At 59.2% G+C, this 18,405-nt stretch overlaps 2 protein-coding genes across 7 annotated transcripts; one reads left to right on the forward strand and one right to left on the reverse strand.

Moving 5' to 3' along the window:
- Window positions 1-353: 353 nt before the first annotated feature.
- On the forward strand, window positions 354-6,595 carry SLC2A4 (solute carrier family 2 member 4; the record flags this gene model as incomplete). The annotated part of the gene is given in 11 exon segments (NM_001128433.1): window positions 354-397; window positions 1,710-1,826; window positions 1,941-2,113; window positions 2,200-2,324; window positions 2,436-2,551; window positions 2,654-2,816; window positions 2,905-3,092; window positions 3,532-3,636; window positions 3,775-3,876; window positions 4,451-4,654; window positions 5,490-6,595. Coding segments are annotated over 11 exon segments (1,530 nt in total). The 3' UTR covers window positions 5,694-6,595.
- Window positions 6,596-7,013: 418 nt separating this feature from the next.
- Window positions 7,014-17,998, reverse strand: YBX2 (Y-box binding protein 2). Of its 6 annotated transcripts, none has more exons than XM_084985919.1 (9): window positions 17,914-17,998; window positions 11,936-11,999; window positions 10,492-10,525; window positions 9,558-9,647; window positions 8,689-8,973; window positions 8,403-8,506; window positions 7,965-8,163; window positions 7,496-7,580; window positions 7,014-7,392 (listed from the first exon to the last, which is right to left on the reverse strand). In XM_084985919.1, exons 1-8 carry the CDS (start codon window positions 17,960-17,962, stop codon window positions 7,530-7,532), a joined length of 876 nt encoding a protein of 291 aa, XP_084842045.1. In that variant the 5' UTR covers window positions 17,963-17,998; the 3' UTR covers window positions 7,014-7,392; window positions 7,496-7,529. The 6 variants fall into 6 exon arrangements, with proteins under 6 accessions (XP_084842045.1, XP_084842044.1, XP_003131986.4 ...); XM_084985918.1 differs by lacking the exon at window positions 17,914-17,998 and adding an exon at window positions 14,655-14,842; XM_003131938.5 differs by lacking the exon at window positions 17,914-17,998 and adding an exon at window positions 12,650-13,073 and having other exon boundaries at window positions 7,965-8,142.
- Between the last annotated feature and the right edge of the window lie 407 nt (window positions 17,999-18,405).

Consider the following 18,405-nt stretch of genomic DNA (forward strand, 5'->3'; position numbering starts at 1 on the left):
GGCGTGGCCTCGCCGGCCAACCCGACGGCTGGTGCCAAATTCCCAGCCCGAGCTCAGGGAGGGGCGTGGCCTTCTGGGGTGTGCGGGCTCCTGGCCAATGGGTGCTGTGAAAGGCGTGGCCCTGGGGGCTGCGGGGGCTGCTCCTCGGGTCTTTTCCCCCCAAGCCAGGCTCCACCAGATCCCTGGGAGCTACACTCTGGCTCCTCGGCTTGTGGCTGTGGGTCCGACCCGGCCCGCCCTCCGTACTGCGCTTCGGGACCCCCGTCGCCCCTGTGTCCTTCTGCCCGCCAGGCTGGGGCCACAGACCCCCAGTCGCCTCTCTCCGGTCTCCGGCAGCTCCTGCGCCTCCAGCTCCTAAGACAAGATGCCGTCGGGCTTCCAACAGATCGGCTCCGAAGTAGGGCTTAACATTCAGGGGCGGGATGGGGACACGGGTCCCGCTTTTTCTCGGGCTGGGGTCGCAGTTGGGGTCAGCGAGGGGGCGGTCCTTGCGCAGGTGCAGGGGGTGGGGTGGGGGACTGGCTATTTATACCCGGGGCTTGACAACCCGTGACTGTCGGATTCCAGTCCCTCGTGGAGGCAGAGTGGGTCTGGGGGAACTTTCCGGGGCAAGGACTACAGCTGCATTCCGCGCGTCCCAGGGTTCGCCCCTCCTCGCGCTGCGCGGGGATCGGGGACACCCTGCATTCAATCCAGCTTGAGCAAGCAGACCCCGGCGGGTCTTGCCCTCCAGGAGCTGTGCGTTTGTCCCGGCTCGACCGCAGTTTTTCGAGGACCAGAGGCTTCTCCGTTGGCCCCCACCCCCACACTTGGCAGTCCTCCTGGACGCTGAACTTTCCCTCGGCCCCGCGGTTGGTGGAGGGGTAGAGGGGAGTGTCGGCCCTCCCTCCTCCAGCTCAGGTTTCCCTTTGGAGACAGTCTGTGCCGCCAGCGATCAGCCACCACCACCACCACCACCACCGCCCCTCACACCACCTTCCCGCCCCCATCCCCTGGGCAAGTCTCTCCCAGGCGAGAGCCGCCATGGCCCCCTGCCCTTTGTCGCAGCTTAGAGGGGGAAGGGAGGCTGGGGCGGAGACAGAGACGGCCACAAGGCTGGGAGGAATGACCGCGATGTCCTTTTAGGAACTGCCCTTCTTGAACCTGTTGGGGGCTTCCAGGAGCCGGCTGCCAGAACCCCCAGGGAGGAGGGAAGAGGACAGAGGCTGCTGATGATAATGCACTTGTCACTTTATAAAGCCAGTACAGTTGGGGACACAATTAACATTCAATTTTGATTTTCACACTTTCACTGACACATAGACAAAGCAGGCAACATCATCCGTATCTCCCCAGTTCTCCACAGTTCAGAGAGGGGAAGTGACTTACCCAAGGTCACACAAAATCTGAACTCAGGTCTTGTAAGACCAAGGCTGTCCCAAGGTCACAGAGGAATTGTGAGACCCAGGTCCTCAAACATTTCTCTGCCTGCTGGACTCAAACATCGGTTTCCGCCCCCCCCCCCTCCCCAAGCCTGGCTGCCCACAGGTTCTTCCCGCTCTTGTTTACATTGAGATCTTCAAGGGATTCCTAATAAGGTCCACTTTCCTCACCCAACGAGCTGGATGGAACCCAGCACCTTAAGGCTCCTGCTGGGCCCAGGCCTCAGAGGGAAGGAAAGAAACCACAATTCCACGTGACATGTCCCCTCTCTGCTTCCACCTGCCCAGGATGGGGAGCCCCCTCAGCAGCGAGTCACTGGGACCCTTGTCCTCGCCGTCTTCTCCGCTGTGCTCGGCTCCCTGCAGTTTGGCTACAACATTGGGGTCATCAATGCCCCCCAGAAGGTGAGGGGCCACAGCTGGCAGAGTGGGGTTCCCAGACAAGGCGGGGGAGGAAGGGGGTGAGCAGAGAGGGACAAGTCTGCAGGCATCACTCCTGTGCTCCCCCCCCGTCCCCAGGTGATTGAACAGAGCTACAATGAGACGTGGCTGGGCAGGCAAGGGCCCAATGGACCCGGCTCCATCCCACCAGGCACCCTCACTACCCTCTGGGCTCTCTCCGTGGCCATCTTCTCTGTGGGTGGCATGTTCTCTTCCTTCCTGCTTGGCATCGTCTCTCAGTGGCTGGGAAGGTATTGGACTGGAGGGCAAGGCTGGGGGAACAGGAAGGGAGCCAGAGCACAGCTGCCCTCTGACGGCCCCACTCTTTGCGTGCCAGGAAGAAGGCAATGCTGTTCAATAACACCCTGGCAGTGCTGGCGGGTGCCCTCATGGGGCTGGCCAAGGCGGCTGCCTCCTACGAGATGCTCATTCTTGGACGGTTCCTCATTGGTGCCTACTCAGGTACTGAGGGCACTGCAGCCCCGCCCAGTGCCTTGCCCTCCTTTGCTGTCCCTGGGTTTGGGGGTCAAAGTGGGCAGCCGCCTGAGAACCTCCCTCCTTCCCTCTGCCCAGGGCTGGCATCTGGGCTGGTGCCCATGTACGTGGGGGAGATCGCCCCCACTCACCTGCGGGGTGCCTTGGGGACACTCAACCAGCTGGCCATCGTCATTGGCATTCTGATCGCTCAGGTGACTGGGCCTGGCCTCATGGGAGGTTAGGGAGGGGTGGGGGTGGGACTCTGGGGAGGGCTGAACGGCCTGCCCTCTCTCCCTCCCGCCCTTCTCCCGCAGGTGCTGGGCTTGGAGTCCATGCTGGGCACTGCCACCCTATGGCCACTACTCCTGGGCATCACAGTGCTGCCTGCACTCCTGCAGCTGGTCCTGCTGCCCTTCTGCCCAGAAAGCCCCCGCTACCTCTATATCATCCGGAACCTAGAAGGGCCCGCGAGAAAGAGTGAGCTCCCGGGCCGTCCTGCTGTAGCACCTGTCTTCCTCCCAGGCCCCCTCCCTGTCCCCTCAGGCCTGACCCTCCTCGCCTCCAGGTCTGAAGCGCCTGACAGGCTGGGCCGACGTGTCTGGAGCGCTGGCTGAGCTGAAGGAGGAGAAGCGGCAGCTGGAGCATGAGCGGCCACTGTCCCTGCTCCAGCTCCTGGGCAGCCACACTCACCGGCAGCCCCTCATCATTGCAATTGTGCTGCAGCTGAGCCAGCAGCTGTCGGGCATCAACGCGGTACATACGTGGCAGCCTCAAGGAAGGGCAGGGGTTAGGGGAGAGCCCGAGAGAAGGGAAGAAGAGAGCAAGCCCCTCTCCATTAAAATTCAGGGTCAAGGAGTCCCTGTGGTTCAGAGGGTTATGAACCCGACTAGTATCCATGGGAATGCGGGTTTCATCCTTGGCCTTGCTCAGTGGGTTAAGGATCCGGCGTTGCCACGAGCTGTGGTGTAGGTCACAGAGGCGGCTTGGATCTGGTGTGGCTGTGGCTGTGGCGTAGGCTGGCCGGCAACTACAGCTCAGATTCAACCCCTAGCTTGGGAACGTCCATGTGCCACAGGTGCAGCCCTAAAAAAAAAAAAAAAAAAAAAAATTTCAAGGTTAAGTCCAGCTTGGCGCAGCCGCAAGGGAGCAAAGGACACCCCTGCCATCGTCTTTTCTTCTCGTCCACCTCTAGGTTTTCTACTATTCAACCAGCATCTTCGAGACGGCGGGGGTGGGGCAACCAGCCTATGCCACCATCGGAGCCGGTGTGGTCAACACAGTCTTCACCTTGGTCTCGGTAACTGCTGGCCTCTGGAAGGGCCCCCACTGTTGGCCTCACATCCCTGGGCCCTGCTCTTGGTTAGCCCCACCCACCCAATGCCTCCCACATCTCGAGCCCTGAAGGCCCCCTTGTAAGCCCCGACTCTCCCCACAGGTGTTGCTGGTGGAACGGGCTGGGCGCCGGACACTCCATCTCCTGGGCCTGGCAGGAATGTGTGGCTGTGCCATCCTGATGACTGTGGCTCTGCTTCTGCTGGTGAGGCCTGGGGAGAGGGAAGGGACCAGCGGTCCAACTCATGGGAACTGCCCCAAGAGGCTCTCTTAATACATGCCTTCCTTGGACCCCTGGAAAGTCATGTGCCAGGACCACGCTCCCTAGGGACCCCTGGCCACACTTCCCCTGCTCTGGGAAGAAGCCGTAGCACGATCCTGGCGGCCAAGGAGGAGAGCCCCGGTGGAACCTCAGGAACATAATTCCTAGGGACCCAGCTCTAGGACCCAAGGGGAATCACAGTCATAAGAGCTGAGAGACCGGAGATCCCAGAGTGGCTCAGTGGGTTAAGAACCAGATATAGTATCTGTGAGGATGCGAGTTCGATCCTTGGCCTCACGCAGGGGTTTAAAGATCCGGCGTTGCCACTGTGGTGCAGGTCATAGACTTGGCTTGGATCCCGCATGGCTGTGGCTGTGGTGTAGGCCGGCAGCTGCAGCTCTAATTCGACCCCTAGCCTGGGAACCTCCATGTGCCGCAGGTGGGGCCTTAAAAAGAACAACAGAACAACAACGGAAAGAGAGACCTGAATTCTCCACTCTCCCTTCCCGGCCCCCAGGAGCGGGTTCCAGCCATGAGCTATGTCTCCATCGTGGCCATCTTTGGCTTTGTGGCCTTCTTTGAGATTGGCCCAGGCCCCATCCCCTGGTTCATCGTGGCTGAGCTCTTCAGCCAGGGACCCCGCCCAGCAGCCATGGCTGTGGCAGGTTTCTCCAACTGGACGTCCAACTTCATCATCGGCATGAGTTTCCAGTATGTTGCGGTAGGTCCCTGCCCCGGTCCCTCCCCATCTCCCAGCCCATCAGCCCGAGGAGGGCAACTCACAGCTAGCCCAGTTACGTTCTGGCCAGCCCCTCCCTCCCCACCCCCAGACTGCTGGTCTGGGGGTCACTCTGGGGGGCCACGTCGGTCCTGAAGGCCACTGGTTCCACCAGCATCAAAGCAAAGAAAGTGCTGAGCCAGATGGGACAACGACAGAGGTGTCTTCAGGACAGACTAGTGGTGGAGTTCCCAGTGTGGCTCAGTGGTTAACAAACCTGACTAGGATCCGTGAGGACGTGGGTTTGATCCCTGGCCTTGATCCATGGATTAAGGATCTGGCGTTGCCGTGAGCTGTGGCGTAGGTCACAGACGTGGCTCAGATCCCGTGTTGCTGTGGCTGTGGTCGTGGCTCAGATGCCACGTTGCTGTGGCTGTGGCCAGCAGCTACAGCTCCCATTCGACCCCTAGCCTGGGAACCCCCATGTGCCACAGGCGCAGTCTTAAAAAAAGACAAAAAAAAAAAAAAAAAAAAAAGACTAGTGGCATAACTTACTTAGACCAGGAGTAAAATTACAAACTTCCTGTCACTTCTGTAAATGGCTGGGAACCCACTCAGTGTGGTAACTCCTGGGGTGGCAGAGAGGGGGCCAACACCAAGAGAGCCCGGGTTCAGAGAATCCTTCCTTCACTCGGTTCTCCTGGTGATGTCCATTGCCCCGCAACGAGGCACCTGCTGTGTGCAGCCTCCAGCTCCCTAGGAGGGCCTGGGTCCCCGGCTTGCCTGCGACCACCCATTCCCTCCCCTCTGTCAACACCTCTTTCTCCACCTGTCCCAGGATGCTATGGGGCCCTACGTCTTCCTTCTCTTCGCGGTCCTCCTGCTTGGCTTCTTCATCTTCACCTTCCTAAAAGTGCCTGAAACCCGAGGCCGGACCTTTGACCAGATCTCAGCCACCTTCCGCCGGACACCCTCTCTTTTAGAGCAGGAGGTGAAACCCAGCACAGAACTCGAGTACTTAGGGCCAGATGAGAATGACTGAGGGGCTGGGCAGGGGTCGGAGAGCCAGTTCTCTCCACCTGCCGAGACCCCCCTCCTTTCCTCTGCAGCACTTTAACCCTCTCTTCCCCGTTACTTCCAGGGTGGAGAAAACCCCTGCAGCCTGGCGGGATGGGGAGCTAGAGGGAAGGGTGGTCTGAGCACCCCCTCATTCCCCTGTGTGACTCTTGGATTATTTATGTGTTGTGGTTAGGCTCGGGTCGTGGGTGGGCCATTCTCCTCTTGTCCCCTCCTTCCTCTGGAGCCCACCCCTACCCCATCTCGGCTTGGAAGACTTCCAGCCCCTGCAGCCAGGGAACGGGGAGGCGGGGAGGGGAGGCTCTAGGACTGACTTTTCGGGGAGGTTGACGGAAGCGGAGAGCAGGACTGGAGAGGAGAAATCCAGTTCCTGCCACTGGGGACTCCTCCCTCTCTGGCACTTCCTCTGAATCCTGGCCGCACAGACTCTGGGTGAAAGGGGGTCTGTCTTGACCCTCCAGGGCAGAGGAGGCAGCCCCGGGTCTAACCTCACGTCTCTCGCTGCAGGCTCAGTCCTCTCGCTCAGCCTTCCCAGGCAAGAGGGGACAGCGGGCTCCCCTCTAGACTCAGGGCTCCTGGCCCCACTCCGGCTGCTCCCCAAGGCTGCCAGGGCGACCGGGGCGGGGGGGGGGGAAGAGGGACGACAGACTCTTTCGTCCTCGCCCATCCTGGGAGGGTGTTGTCCCCACAGGCTTTGACCAACTAAGGGAAAGAGGGATTTGAAAGGCTGCCTGTGAACACTGGGCTGGGAGGAGCCTTCAGATATTTTTGTATATGTTTGAAAAAGAAGGGGCGGGAAGAAGAAACCGAAGGTCTGCTGTACTAAATGTATAGAGAGAGCTCCGTATATAAAGTCACTGTAAGAGACAAGAGTGCTGTCGTGTGAGGCACTGGGGGACGGGCCCAGACGGCCGTGACCCCCACCACCGAGCCGCCTCCTCTCCATCCCCGGCCGTGGCCGTGGCCGAGGCCGCGGAGTCCCGTGGATGCCGTCACTCACACCCCCACTTGGCCTGCCCGTCGTGGCTTTTGTTAAGGGTGGTCAACGCTCAGTAAATTGTAGCTGCAGGTGCCAGACGTGAGGCGCAAACGCTCCTTCTGCCAGGGAGCCATTAGCCTGGTTTCCCGGATGGGAGAAGTGAATCTTAGAGGGACGAAGGTGCTAGAAACGTGGCAACAAAGATCAGAGAGCAGGCCCTGGCGACTGCCCCACAATCCCCCCCGGCTCCCGCCACCAGCCAGTTGCCAGCGAGGCTCCGAACAGAAAAGAGACAGAGACCAAGACGACAGGAAAGCCTGTTTTTGTTTTTACTGGAGGCTCAGGTGGCACATGACGGTTCATAAAATGGCTTCAGAGGTAGGGGGTAGCGGGGGAACAAAAAATAAACTGGGGTGGGAAAGAAAAACAACCAGGAGGAGGTAAGAGCTGGCTGGTTCCTTCTCAGCCTGATCGAGGGGAGGGAGTTGGTGCCTCTGAACACTAAGGACGGAGCCCTCCCTTCAGCCCTTGCTAAGGGAGAGAGAAACAAGGCAAGAGGCTGCTGCTTTGGCCCTCCTGAGTCTCGAGGAAAAGGGGGAAAGCCGTTGTTTTGATGTCATGGATTATGGGAAAGGGGAGGAGGTGCTGGGTAGGATACAGGTCAGTTGGAAAAACTGGCATATACCTGGGAGAGAAAAATGGAAAAATCACGCCGAGTGACTTGGCCCCAGCCAGCCCTCCCGGCTCCTGGGACCCACCCTGGGCCTGCCCCACGAGCAGCCCCTCACCAGACGGTGGCTCTGGGTGTCCTTCAAGTTGGAATCACTCCAGTATGGTGGTTGAGGGGTCCCCACTGTTGATGGGGGCTGAGGTCTAGAGAGAACAAGTGCGGATGACTAAGACCACCCCCCCGCGGCCTCCGGAGCCCCCCCTGCTTCAACCTCCTCCCCCTCCTCTTCCCCTCCCTCCCCCAGTTCACATCCACGAGCTGCTGCAGGGGTGACAAGGTTTGGCTGCTTCTGCTGGGGTTTCTTGGTGGGTGGGGTGCCCGCCACGGCGAGACCCCACAGTGCCAGCCTTTGGGTGTCAGGCTGTGTGAAAGGCGGGGGGTGGAGCAGGGCCAGGAGAAGAGGGGGACACAGAGGGTGGGAAGAGAAGAGCAGGGAAAAGAAGACAGAAGCAGGGAAAGAAGGGCGAGAGGGAAGCGGCCTCAGTCTCCCCCCGACACACCCCCGCCGGCCGGTCCCAGGTCCCTACCTCCGGGGCTGCGGACTGCCTGGGTCCAGGGGGCTGCTGCCGTCTCCGCTGGAAGTAGGGGCGGTTTCGTGGGCGCTGGGGCTCCGGCCGGGAACCGTCCGTGGGACCTTGGCTGGGCTTGGTCTCGCCATCCCCGCCTTCTGTGGTGGGCTGCTGGGGTGGTCTGGGGCGAAAAGGCCTGGGGAAAAAAGCGGGGACCCTGAGGGGACAGGGCCCAAGTCGGACTATGTCCTTTCCTCCAGAAGAGGTGGACCAGCCTGCCTCCCCACCCCAGCCCACCCTGGGGGCACCTGCCAACCTCTGGGCACCTCAGCTGTCATCACTCAGCTACCCAGCCACCCGCACCACTAGCTTGGGGCCCGTCCCCTTCCCGTCCCCCTGTCCCCACGCTGGCTGCCTAAGGGGGAAGACAGAGCCCGGGAGAGGGAGTCTTATTACCTTCGGTACCTGGGCCGGAACCTGGGTGGAGGGACTCGCTCATCTCCCTGCTGTTGGTCCCCCTCCAGCGGGGCTGTCTCTTTGGGTTCTACCCCGTCGGTGCCCTGGGAACACAAGGAGGCCCGCGTGAGCTGGTGGGCACGGGCTGCCCAGGACCCAGTGTCCGCAGCTCTTCCCCGCACCCCACTCCACCTCCTCTGGGGACTCTGGACTCCAGCCTCACAGGCTCCCACTCCTTTCCCAGGATGGCTGGGCCGCTGCTTCCCGCCTTCCCAGCTCCCCTCACCTCTAAGGGCTGCTGCTGGTTCAGGGGCCGAGGGCCTCGCACGAAGCGCCGGCGGTAGAAGAAGGGTGGTGGGCGCCGTCGTCTGGGCCGCTGCCCGGAGTCCTCGGCTCGCTCCCCTTCGCTGCCCGGTTCGGTCCCGCCTGATGGGGCCTCAGCCACCATGGGTGGTGGGGCAGCTGGGCGGGGCCGGGGGATGAATCTGCGGAACCTACGTCGATTGGGGGCATAGCGGCTGCCCTTCACTGGCACCCCCCCAGGCCCAGTTACGTTAGCAGCTTCAGCGCCCTGGGGAGGAGGTGGGAGGCCCGGGTGAGAACTCGCTCCGACAGACAAAGATGTACCACGTCCCCAGTCTTACCCGGGTCCTCGTCTTCCCACCCTCCCCACTAAACGCCCCTCTCCAGCGTTCCTCGGGCTCCTCTAACTTCTAGTTCTTTCCACCCTCCCCAGGGAAGCAGCAGCAGGTGTTCGGACCCTTCCCAGGAGGGGCCACATCTGCAGCTGGTCCTTCTGAAAGAGCTGCCACTGGACCCACTGGAGGCTTAGCCTGGCGGTGGGGGTGGGGCTGGAGACAGGGCTGCCACGGGAGAAACGGGGGCGCGGGCCCCGTGGGGAGCAGACATGGGAGTGCTTGGCCAACTACAAAGAAACCCAGCTCTTCCCGATGACCACGGGGACACGTTCTTCGGGACGCCCCTCGGAGCGGCCAGTGTTAAGGACAAGAGGTCTGCATGAGAACACGGTCCTCGGCCCCCAGCCTGGGCCGCGCGCCAGAGGAAGAGCTGGCCCCGGGAGGCCAGAGCCTGGGGACCCCGGGCCACCCGCCCACAGCCTGGGTGGGGCTCGCTCCCTCCCACTGCAGCCCGAACCTTCTCTCCTTCCACGACATCGAACTCCACGGTCTCGCCATCTCCAACGCTGCGCAGAAACTTCCTGGGGTTGTTTCTTTTAATAGCTGTCTGGCGGGGGAAAGGCCAGGAGAAAGGTAAGGCCAGCCAGCGCCCCTGCTAGATCCACCCCCCGTTTCACTCTTGGCGACATTTCCCTCGTGGGCCCGGGCCAGGGCCGGAGGGTGGAGCGAGGAGAAGGTGGTCCGAGTTTAACAGGGGAAAAGTCGTGAACTAGGGGCCTGGGCAGGACTGTGCCATTCCCACCGTCTCGAGGACACCCTCCCTCCTCCCCTGAGCCCTCGGGGAGTTCAAGAAGGGAAGCAAGAAACACGAACTCAAGAGCAAAACCAAAAGCCGAGACAGTCTGAAGCTGCGCGGTGGGTAAGACAGACGGCGCCTCTCACCTCAGTCCCACTGCCAGCGCTTCTCACCAAAGCAGTGGTTCTCAAGCTGCATGAGCATCACCTGCAGAGCTCGCTGACCCAGCCTGCCGGCCCCTCCCCCTCGCCCGGAGCTCGGCCAGGGCGGAGGTGGGCCTGAGGGTGTGGAGGTCAGGTGGTGCTGCTGCTGGTGTGGGGACCACACTTTGAGAACCACTGTGCCCATGGGACGCTGGCCTGTGTCCTTTCCCACGTTTGTTCGTTCGTTCCTGGGGTGTTCACAGGCCCCGGGGGGGAGTGAGCGTGCCATGCCCAGAGGGCAACGGGCAGCTTTCAGAGAGACAACCCAACCCAAGTGGGGCCAATGCAGTTAATGCAGACACCTGAGGCAGCTGGCTGGGGAACTACTTCCTGGCGGGCATGCTGCTGGGAGGTCAAAGCTGGAAAAACGTGATCTGTGCTGCTCAAGATAAGGGCCAAAGCCATCAAAGAGAGGGCAGGCTCCTCCCTTGGAAAGCCAGCCTCGCGCTTACCTGGTGAACAAAGACATCCTCCTTGGTGTCATTCCTGCGGAACAGGATGGGTTGTTAGGGGGACTCTGGCGAGGTGCCCACCTCCAGGGCAGCCTCCCCAGGTGCCCATGCCTAAGACCCGTGGGCCCACCCTCTCCATCTTCCATGGCTGCCTGGGGTTCAACACGGCCCAGGGAGTGAGGCAGGAGCCAGCAGGGCCCCCGGAAGCTGGTATGAAGAGGACATGCCCCAAACCTCTGTGAAGAACCTGGGCTTCACGACGCAAGGGCGGAAGGGGGAGGCAAAGGCACCTTGAAGGAGCCGGGCCAGCTTCTGTCACCACCCCCTGTCCCGGGGCACCTTAGAACCTGGCAGTGCTGGGTGTGACCGTCCCCTGCCAACAGGCCCTCTTCCCCAACTCACATCATGGGTGGAAAATTCCAGTTTCCTTCCCGCTACACTCAAGGAGGGAGAAAACGGGGACGGGGTAGAGGTGGAGAACCAATCCGAGGAGGAGAAAGTGTGTCAAGAACTCACTCCGAACAGCCATAAAACTTTATCCTCAGCCTGGAGGTCAACCCCAGGGTCAGGGCCCCTCTGGACACACCAAGAGATCAAGGGTGAGAAGATCGTGTTCTCCGTCACCACCTTGCCCATCTGCCCAGTTTATCCTAGCACCCCATGGGGGAGGGGAGGGGAGTGATGAGGTTTCCCCCAGAACCTCCCAGGAGTCCTCGGTTTCCAGAGTTAGAGAGGGACCCTTCAAGTCTAGAACAAATGTTCTAGCTTTAAAGCTCTTGGCTCTGCACAAAGGTCAGCCTGCTAAGAGGGAACTAGGGCCTCCCAGGAGGGCTGGGCTGGGCTGGGTTGGGCTGGGCAGGGTGCCTGGGCTAGGGAAGTGCCCACTGGGGAGACCAGGCTGGGCTCAGAATCCACCACCAAGGCCCCTCCCGGTGCTGGGAGGGGAGGGGTGGGTGCAGAACTGAAGGCAAGCAGCGGCCTCAGGCTGGCCTGGAGCCTTCCTTCCCCCACCCTGACCTGACTCAGTGCCATCAGGTGGGGGATTCAGTGAGCTCACAGCTCTCTAAGGGAGATGAGTTATGAGGGTGCTATGTGTGCTGCCCGAAACAGGAAATGAGTGAAGATTCCAGCCCCGAGGCTCGGAGAGCAGGTACATTCTGCCCCAAAGGCGGCGGCAAACTGAACCAGAAGGTGACACAGACAGCCCGGGAGGGTTAGAGGCAGGTTTGCAAGCTGCCTAGATCATTAACCCTCCGCTGCCCTTGAAGATGTGGAGGAGGCTTGCCCACATCTGTGCTGTGGTTAAAGACTTTCAATCAGCGTCAGCTGGACAACGCAACCATGTGCCTTGGTAAGGGTAGAAATGAGGCTGGGAAGGCATCCAGTCCCGCTGGCCAGTTTGGAAGATACCCACTCCACCCCCCTCCCTGGGTTCCTCAGATACCTGTTGATGAATCCGTAACCATTCCGCACGTTGAACCATTTGACAGTGCCCAGGACTTGGATTGCTGCCAGGCAGAGATGCAGTGGGGGCAGTAAGATGGGGGGAAGAGATGGAGTTGGACTCAGTTTGGGGACACTCCAAAATCTGAGCTACCGCCCTATCAACTTCATGCCAACCAGGTCTCACCCAGCAGCTTCAAAATATTCTTACCCCAATTGCGCTCTACGGAAGAGCCCACAGAGCAGGGCTCAGGCTTTTAAAATTCTTCTGATTCTAAAGCATGTGCCTCACATCCTAGAAAGCCAGGACCTTCACCTAGAACCGAGTACTCACCTGGTCCACGAAGTTCCGCCCTCAAGTCATAACTGAGGGTCTCTCCAGCCCTCCCAATGTAAGGGTCACTAGTGCACTCGCTTCCAGGGCTCAGAGATTTACCTAACACTAATGAACTGGGCAACTGGGACCAGTCTCCCGCCCTGGGGGCGTGGCCAGACCCTAGCTGGACCCGCCGACCACGCCCTCCCACCCAGGAAGGCACTACAGGACTTCCCACCAGGGGAACCCACTTCGATCTGCTGGCCTCAGCCTAGTTAGTCCTTTGAGCCTCCGAACAAGACCGGCTTTCAGCTTTCCGGACCCCGCCAGGCTCCATGATGCCCCTCCCCCAGCCGCCGACCCCCTTAGAGCCGCCCTGGCGCGTGCCCCGCCCCTCACCCAGCACCGGCTTGTCCGCCTGACTCCGGGCCGGGGGCGCGGAGGTCCCGGAGGCCGCCGTCGCCGGGTTGCCAGGGGTGCGGGGGCCCGGCGCCGAGGGGGTCCCAGCAGCGGGGCCCGAGGCGGCTCCGACCCCACCGCCGCCTGCCCCGCCGCCTGCTTTCTGTGGCTCCCCTGCGGGCACCGGAACCACCACCGCTACCACCCCTGCCGCCGTCGCGGGCACCGTCGCCGCGGGGGCCGCTGTCGCCACCACTGCCGCCTCCGCCTCGCTCATCCCGCCGGGTCCAGTACCGGCCCCCGCCGCCACCTCCTCCTCCGCCGCCGCCGCCGCCACCGCCCCGGCCCCTCCCCCCGGCTCGCGAACCCGCCGCCCCGCTCGGTCCTCGCGCCCCGAGCCTCGCCCGCACGCCGGCAGCCGGCCCTGAACCGAGGCCAATCGCAACCAGCAGCCGCGGCTCGCGCAAGCCCCGCCTCCCGGCCACAAGCCAATCCTAGCGGAGCAGCCCCCCCGGGCCCGCACGCCGGCCCCGCCTCCCGGACTTCGCGCGGAGGCCGAGGCCCCCGCCCGCCGCCTTGTAAGTACACCTGGGCCCCGCCCCGGGGCAGCCACGTGACGATCCCCAGCCCAACCCATTGGCCGACGGCCTCTTTCCCCTCCCCCCTCCGCCCCTTTCCACCGGCCGCGGGAAATCAAACGGGCTGGTCGCGCCCCAACCGCCACCTGGCCTCGGCGCGAAGGGCGGGGCGAGGGGTGCAACTCCAAGGTTGCCCCTGACAACCTGGGTGGGGGGCCTGAACCTGCATCCTCTGTCCCGGCTGTGAGCGGCACCGCTCACCTCCACCCTCCCTTGCCCGCACACCGACTTGTGGTCGCCTTCTCCCAGCCGGTTCCACCCTCTTCTTAGAGGATGCCCCGCACACCTTGGCCTGCAGAATCAGCCTGAGGAGCCAGCTAGCCTTTCCCAGGTCACTGTTGCTCTCACAAACCAAGGACTCTTTTTCGTTTTGACATGTAATTTACATGCAGCAGAATGCACAACTCTTCTCTGAGATTTGATAAACGTGTTCATCCATGTAATCAACACCCTAATCAAGGGATTTTCCCGTCACTCTTGAGAGATTCCGTTGAGTCCCTTCCAGGCCGGCCCAGCCTCCACACAAACCACCACTGCTCTGATGTTTTCCACTGGAGATCAGTTTCAGGGTACACTTTGGTCTCCAGCTAAATGGGGTCTCCCTCTCCAGTTCCCCGTGCTTTCCCTGGCCTCTTCCTCCACCTTTTATCCAACTGACCCGGCTCTTCAGACTCAGGAGCATGTCTCTCAGGGTGACTTTTCCAAGTACCAACTTACACTGGACTCCCATCAAATCATCCTTTTCTTTTTGCTTTTTAGGGCCGCACCCGTGGCATATGGCGGTTCCCAGGCTAGGGATCTAATCGGTGCTACAGCTGCCAGCCTACACCACAGCCACAGCAATGCCAGATCCAAGCCGCAACTGCAACCTACCTTAACGCCGGATCCTTAACCCACCAAGCGAGGCCTGAGATCGAACCTGCAACCTCATGGTTCCTAGTCGGATTAATTTCTGCTGGGCCACTAGGCGAACTCCTCATCCTTTACTTTTCTCATGGCATTTTTAGAAATATGAAATTGCTTCTTGCTGCCATTGTTTCCCCCCCCGCCCCCCGCAATGCTAGACTGAACTCCACAGCAAGAAGAACGGTGTAGTTATGCTTGACGCTTGGAACAGTGCCTGGCACAACACAGGTGCTCGATATTTCTTGGACAAATGAATGGTCTCCAGTCCACAGATGAGACGACCAAGGCCGGGTGCGAGGCTTGCCTTGGGTTTCTCCGGAGCCCTGAGGGCCGGCCCGGGAGCCGAAATCTCCCTCCCACAATGAGACTCCAGAAGTCGCTCCCCCAGGGCCATCTCCCCGAGCCCCCGTCAGGATGCGTATTTTTAGCAGCGACAGCACAAGCCCCAGCAGCACACGTGCCTCCACGCGCCGTCCAGCCCCACGTGCTCGTCCCCAGTCCCGATGCCCTTCTCCAGGTCAGCGTCCACTTTCCAGCCCCGGCCGCTGCCATTCCCGGTGCCAGCGCGCCCTCTGCCGGCCGCTCCAGGAGGCCGCCCGCCCCGGCTTCCTCTGTCCTTTCATTCGCTAGCTACCCCGCCCGCCCCACAGCTCTGGCCCTTTTCAGAGTTGGAGGATTCTGATTCTTAGGGCATCCGGCACAGTGGACGGGAAAAAAAAGAAGAGAAAATAACTAAATCAAGGTGATACACAAATGACCACACTCCTTTAGACTATAAAGTACCTATTTACCTGCAGACACCCCTGAGCCCATGAGACCAAAGCAGACAAGCAAGGTAACTCACAGTGTGACTCTGGCAACAAAAGAATCACATGGAAGGTAGAGAGGGAGCTCAGGTGTGGACCGTTAGATGGTGAAAGAGAGGAAGCTCACTGGAAGGGTGAGCCCGGTTTGTAGTTTAAAAAAAATTTTTTTTTTTTTTTTTTTTTTTTTTTAAGGCCACAGGTGCGGCATATGGACGTTCCCAGGTTAGGTGTTGAATCAGAGCAGCAGCTGCCGGCCGCGGCCACGGCCACAGCCAGATCAGAGCCCCATCCAAGCAACACCAGATACTTAACCAACTGAGCGAGGCCACAGGTCGAACCTGCATCCTGATGGATTCTAGTCGGGTTGGTTTCTGCTGAGCCACAACTATAGTACAACTTAAAATATGTCAGGGGGAGTTCCCGTCGTGGCGCAGTGGTTAACAAATCCGACTAGGAACCAGGAGGTTTCGGGTTCGGTCCCTGCCCTTGCTCAGTGGGTTAACGATCTGGCGTTGCCGTGAGCTGTGGTGTAGGTTGCAGACGCGGCTCGGATCCCGCGTTGCTGTGGCTCTGGTGTAGGCCGGTGGCTACAGCTCCGATTAGACCCCTAGCCTGGGAACCTCCCATATGCCGCAGGAGCGGCCCAAGAAATGGCAAAAAGACAAAAGAAAAATAATAATAATAATAATGTCAGGAGACCGAGGGTACAGGTGCTCCAGAAAAAGTACTTTCCACAACTGCCGTGAGGCATGAAACAATGCTTAGACATAAAACAGTTACAGACTCTCTATCCCCATGGATGAGAAGCAGCAGATGCCACAGAGAGGTGCAATTAATATTCCTGTTCCTCGGGAGGGTTTGTGAATGTAGTTTTCTGGTTATTTAAATATTTTTAAGTGCTACAGATAATAAGCAGCCCAGGCATTCTTGCAAAAAGACCTCTTTCTCTGTCCCTACGTCGCTGCCTGCCCACCTGAGGTCTGGTCTATCTTGTTCACTGTTTAAAAGAAAAAAATGAAAATAAAACCCCTGCCTCCTTAACTCTTGCTCTCCGCCCTCCGTTAATTAAACACCAGACTTCCTGGAAGCAGTCTCAACTGTCTCTTCTTCCTCATCCTTCCTTCAGACCCTGCCAACCCAAATCTGGTTTCTGGCCCCACCACTCCCCTGAGATGGCTCCACACCCTCTTCTTCTTCCCCCTTTTTTTTTTTTCTTCTGGTCTTTTTAGGGTCGCACCTGCAGCATATGGAGGTTCCCATCAGGCTAGGGGTTGAATCAGAGCCGCAGCTGCCAGCCTACACCACAGCCACAGCAACGCCAGATCCCAGGCATGTTTGCAACCCACACCACAGGTCATGGCAATGCCGGATCCTTAAGCCACTGAACAAGGCCAGAGATTGAACCCACATCCTCATGGATCCTTGTAAGGTTTGTTAACAGCTGAACCACGAAGGGAACTCCCCACACCCTCTTAACTGAGACATTCAGGGCCTGGTTTGGGGTTCTCTTGCAGCTCCACTCACAGAAGCGTTCCTGCCAAAAGCTCCCACAGCCTAACCTTCCCCCATGCCCTCTTACCTCTCCTTCTGGGGCTTGTTCTCCACCGGCCTCAATCTTTCCTGGACTGTCTTCTCCTGCCACCCGCCTTCTTTATGTCATTTCATCCATTCCCCAGGTTTGGGTGACCACCTGCTCCTGATGGCTCTTAAGCCAGGTCCCAACCCTGAGTCCTTCCCACCTTCCAGCAGACTCTGAGCCAGACATTCTCTAGCAAGTGGCTCCTCAGGCTTCTGAAACTTAAGTCCTCATCTAAGCTCCTCGTTTACCTCCCTCCCCTGCTGAATTATGTCACCACTTAGCCACAGTCATTCCCTAGAGCCCATTCCTGACTGTAATACTTTCCCAGGATGCCCAGGTTCAGCACAGCAAAAGTAAAGACTTATGGTTTCAAACCGAGAAATTTAGGAGTTCCTTGACGGCCTAGCAGTTGAGGATTTGGTGTCCCTGCTGTGGCTTGGGTTATTGCTGTGGCTGGGGTTCAATCCCTGGCCCAGAAAGTTCCATATGCCATGGGCACGGCCAAAAAAAAAAATTTTTTTTTAAAAATAAAGAAACAAGGAGAGAGATTTGAAAGATTTCAAAACTGCAGTGTGCAGTGGCCTCTGTCAGTCCCCTAGTACCAAATACTCCCAGCGGCTTTCTCCTCCAATTTTCTTGTTGCAGCCCAAACCAGGATCTATTTCTTCTCTCTTTTCATACCCGCTCTCTTAATCTCAACTGCTACCAAGAGAATGTCCATACCTGCAGCCCCGGCACCACCGCTTCCCTTCTCCCACTTGCTCTTAGCTCCTGGTAGCTCGGCCCTCCCCTTTTCCAGGCTCTGCTAGCACTCGGCCAAATCCTTGACCTTTTCTCCACGCTCTACCTCCTGTCCCAGCTACTATATCTGATAGCGCTCACGGCCTCCTTCCTGAAACCTCCTCCTAGTCCTGTTTCCAAAGAAAACCCAAGCGCAGTGAGAGTTAGTATTTATGAACTTAATAGAAATAAGCGTTAATATTTACTGAGCACTTAGCATGTGCCCTGTGCTGTGTTAGTTACTCCTGCTGACAGCCCTGGCAAGCGGATACTATTATAATTCTCCCCGTTTCTCAGGTAAGGAAACAGAGGTATAGTGAAGTTAAGCGATCAGCCTAAAATCACACAGCTGTGGACCAGGCCACTGTGGAGGCTCCAGCGCAGACCAGCCTAACCCCAGAGCCCATCTTCTGTCACCAGCCTCCTTCCCCTGTGCTGGGACTGCGCTTTCCCCTCCCCTGCCCCAAATCCCTTGTCCCCACATCCCCTCTAGTCCTTTCCATAGATCAAGCTTTTCCTTTGAAACTAAATTTTTTCCCAGACTGTCTGCCTTACCCAGGCTCTGCGTCTTCCCTTGGTGGGGCCTAAGGAAGTATACGGCCATCTGCCATATTCGTTCAGTGGACACGTTTTTGCCCTTGTTGCTCCATCTCTATGTGACAGGTGTAACGGAGACCTCCTCAGACTTCTTCATGAGCGCCTAACTTTTTTTTTTTTTCGCTGAGCCCATGGCATGTGGAAGTTCCCAGGCCAGGAGTCAAACCTGTGCCACAGCAGCAACCCCGGCCCCTGCAGGGACAACACTGGAGCTTTAACTCACTGTGCCACAAAAGAACTCCTCCTCGGTCTTTTATTTGCCCTTTCCTATGCATTTATTTATTTGTTTGTTGCCTTTTTAGGGCCACAGAGCTGCACCCACAGCATATGGAAGTTCCCAGGCTACAGGTGGAATCAGAGTTACAGCTGCCGGCCTGCGCCACAGCCACAGCCATGCCCGACCCGAGCCTCATCTGTGACCTACACTGGAGCTCGTGGTAACATGGATCT

Source organism: Sus scrofa, chromosome 12 (genome assembly GCF_054392235.1).
Source record: "Sus scrofa isolate SSC_HxYL_T2T_F1_AM1 chromosome 12, Sscrofa_HxYL_maternal_Yorkshire_Landrace_v2.0, whole genome shotgun sequence".
Taxonomy (NCBI): Eukaryota; Metazoa; Chordata; class Mammalia; order Artiodactyla; family Suidae; genus Sus; species Sus scrofa.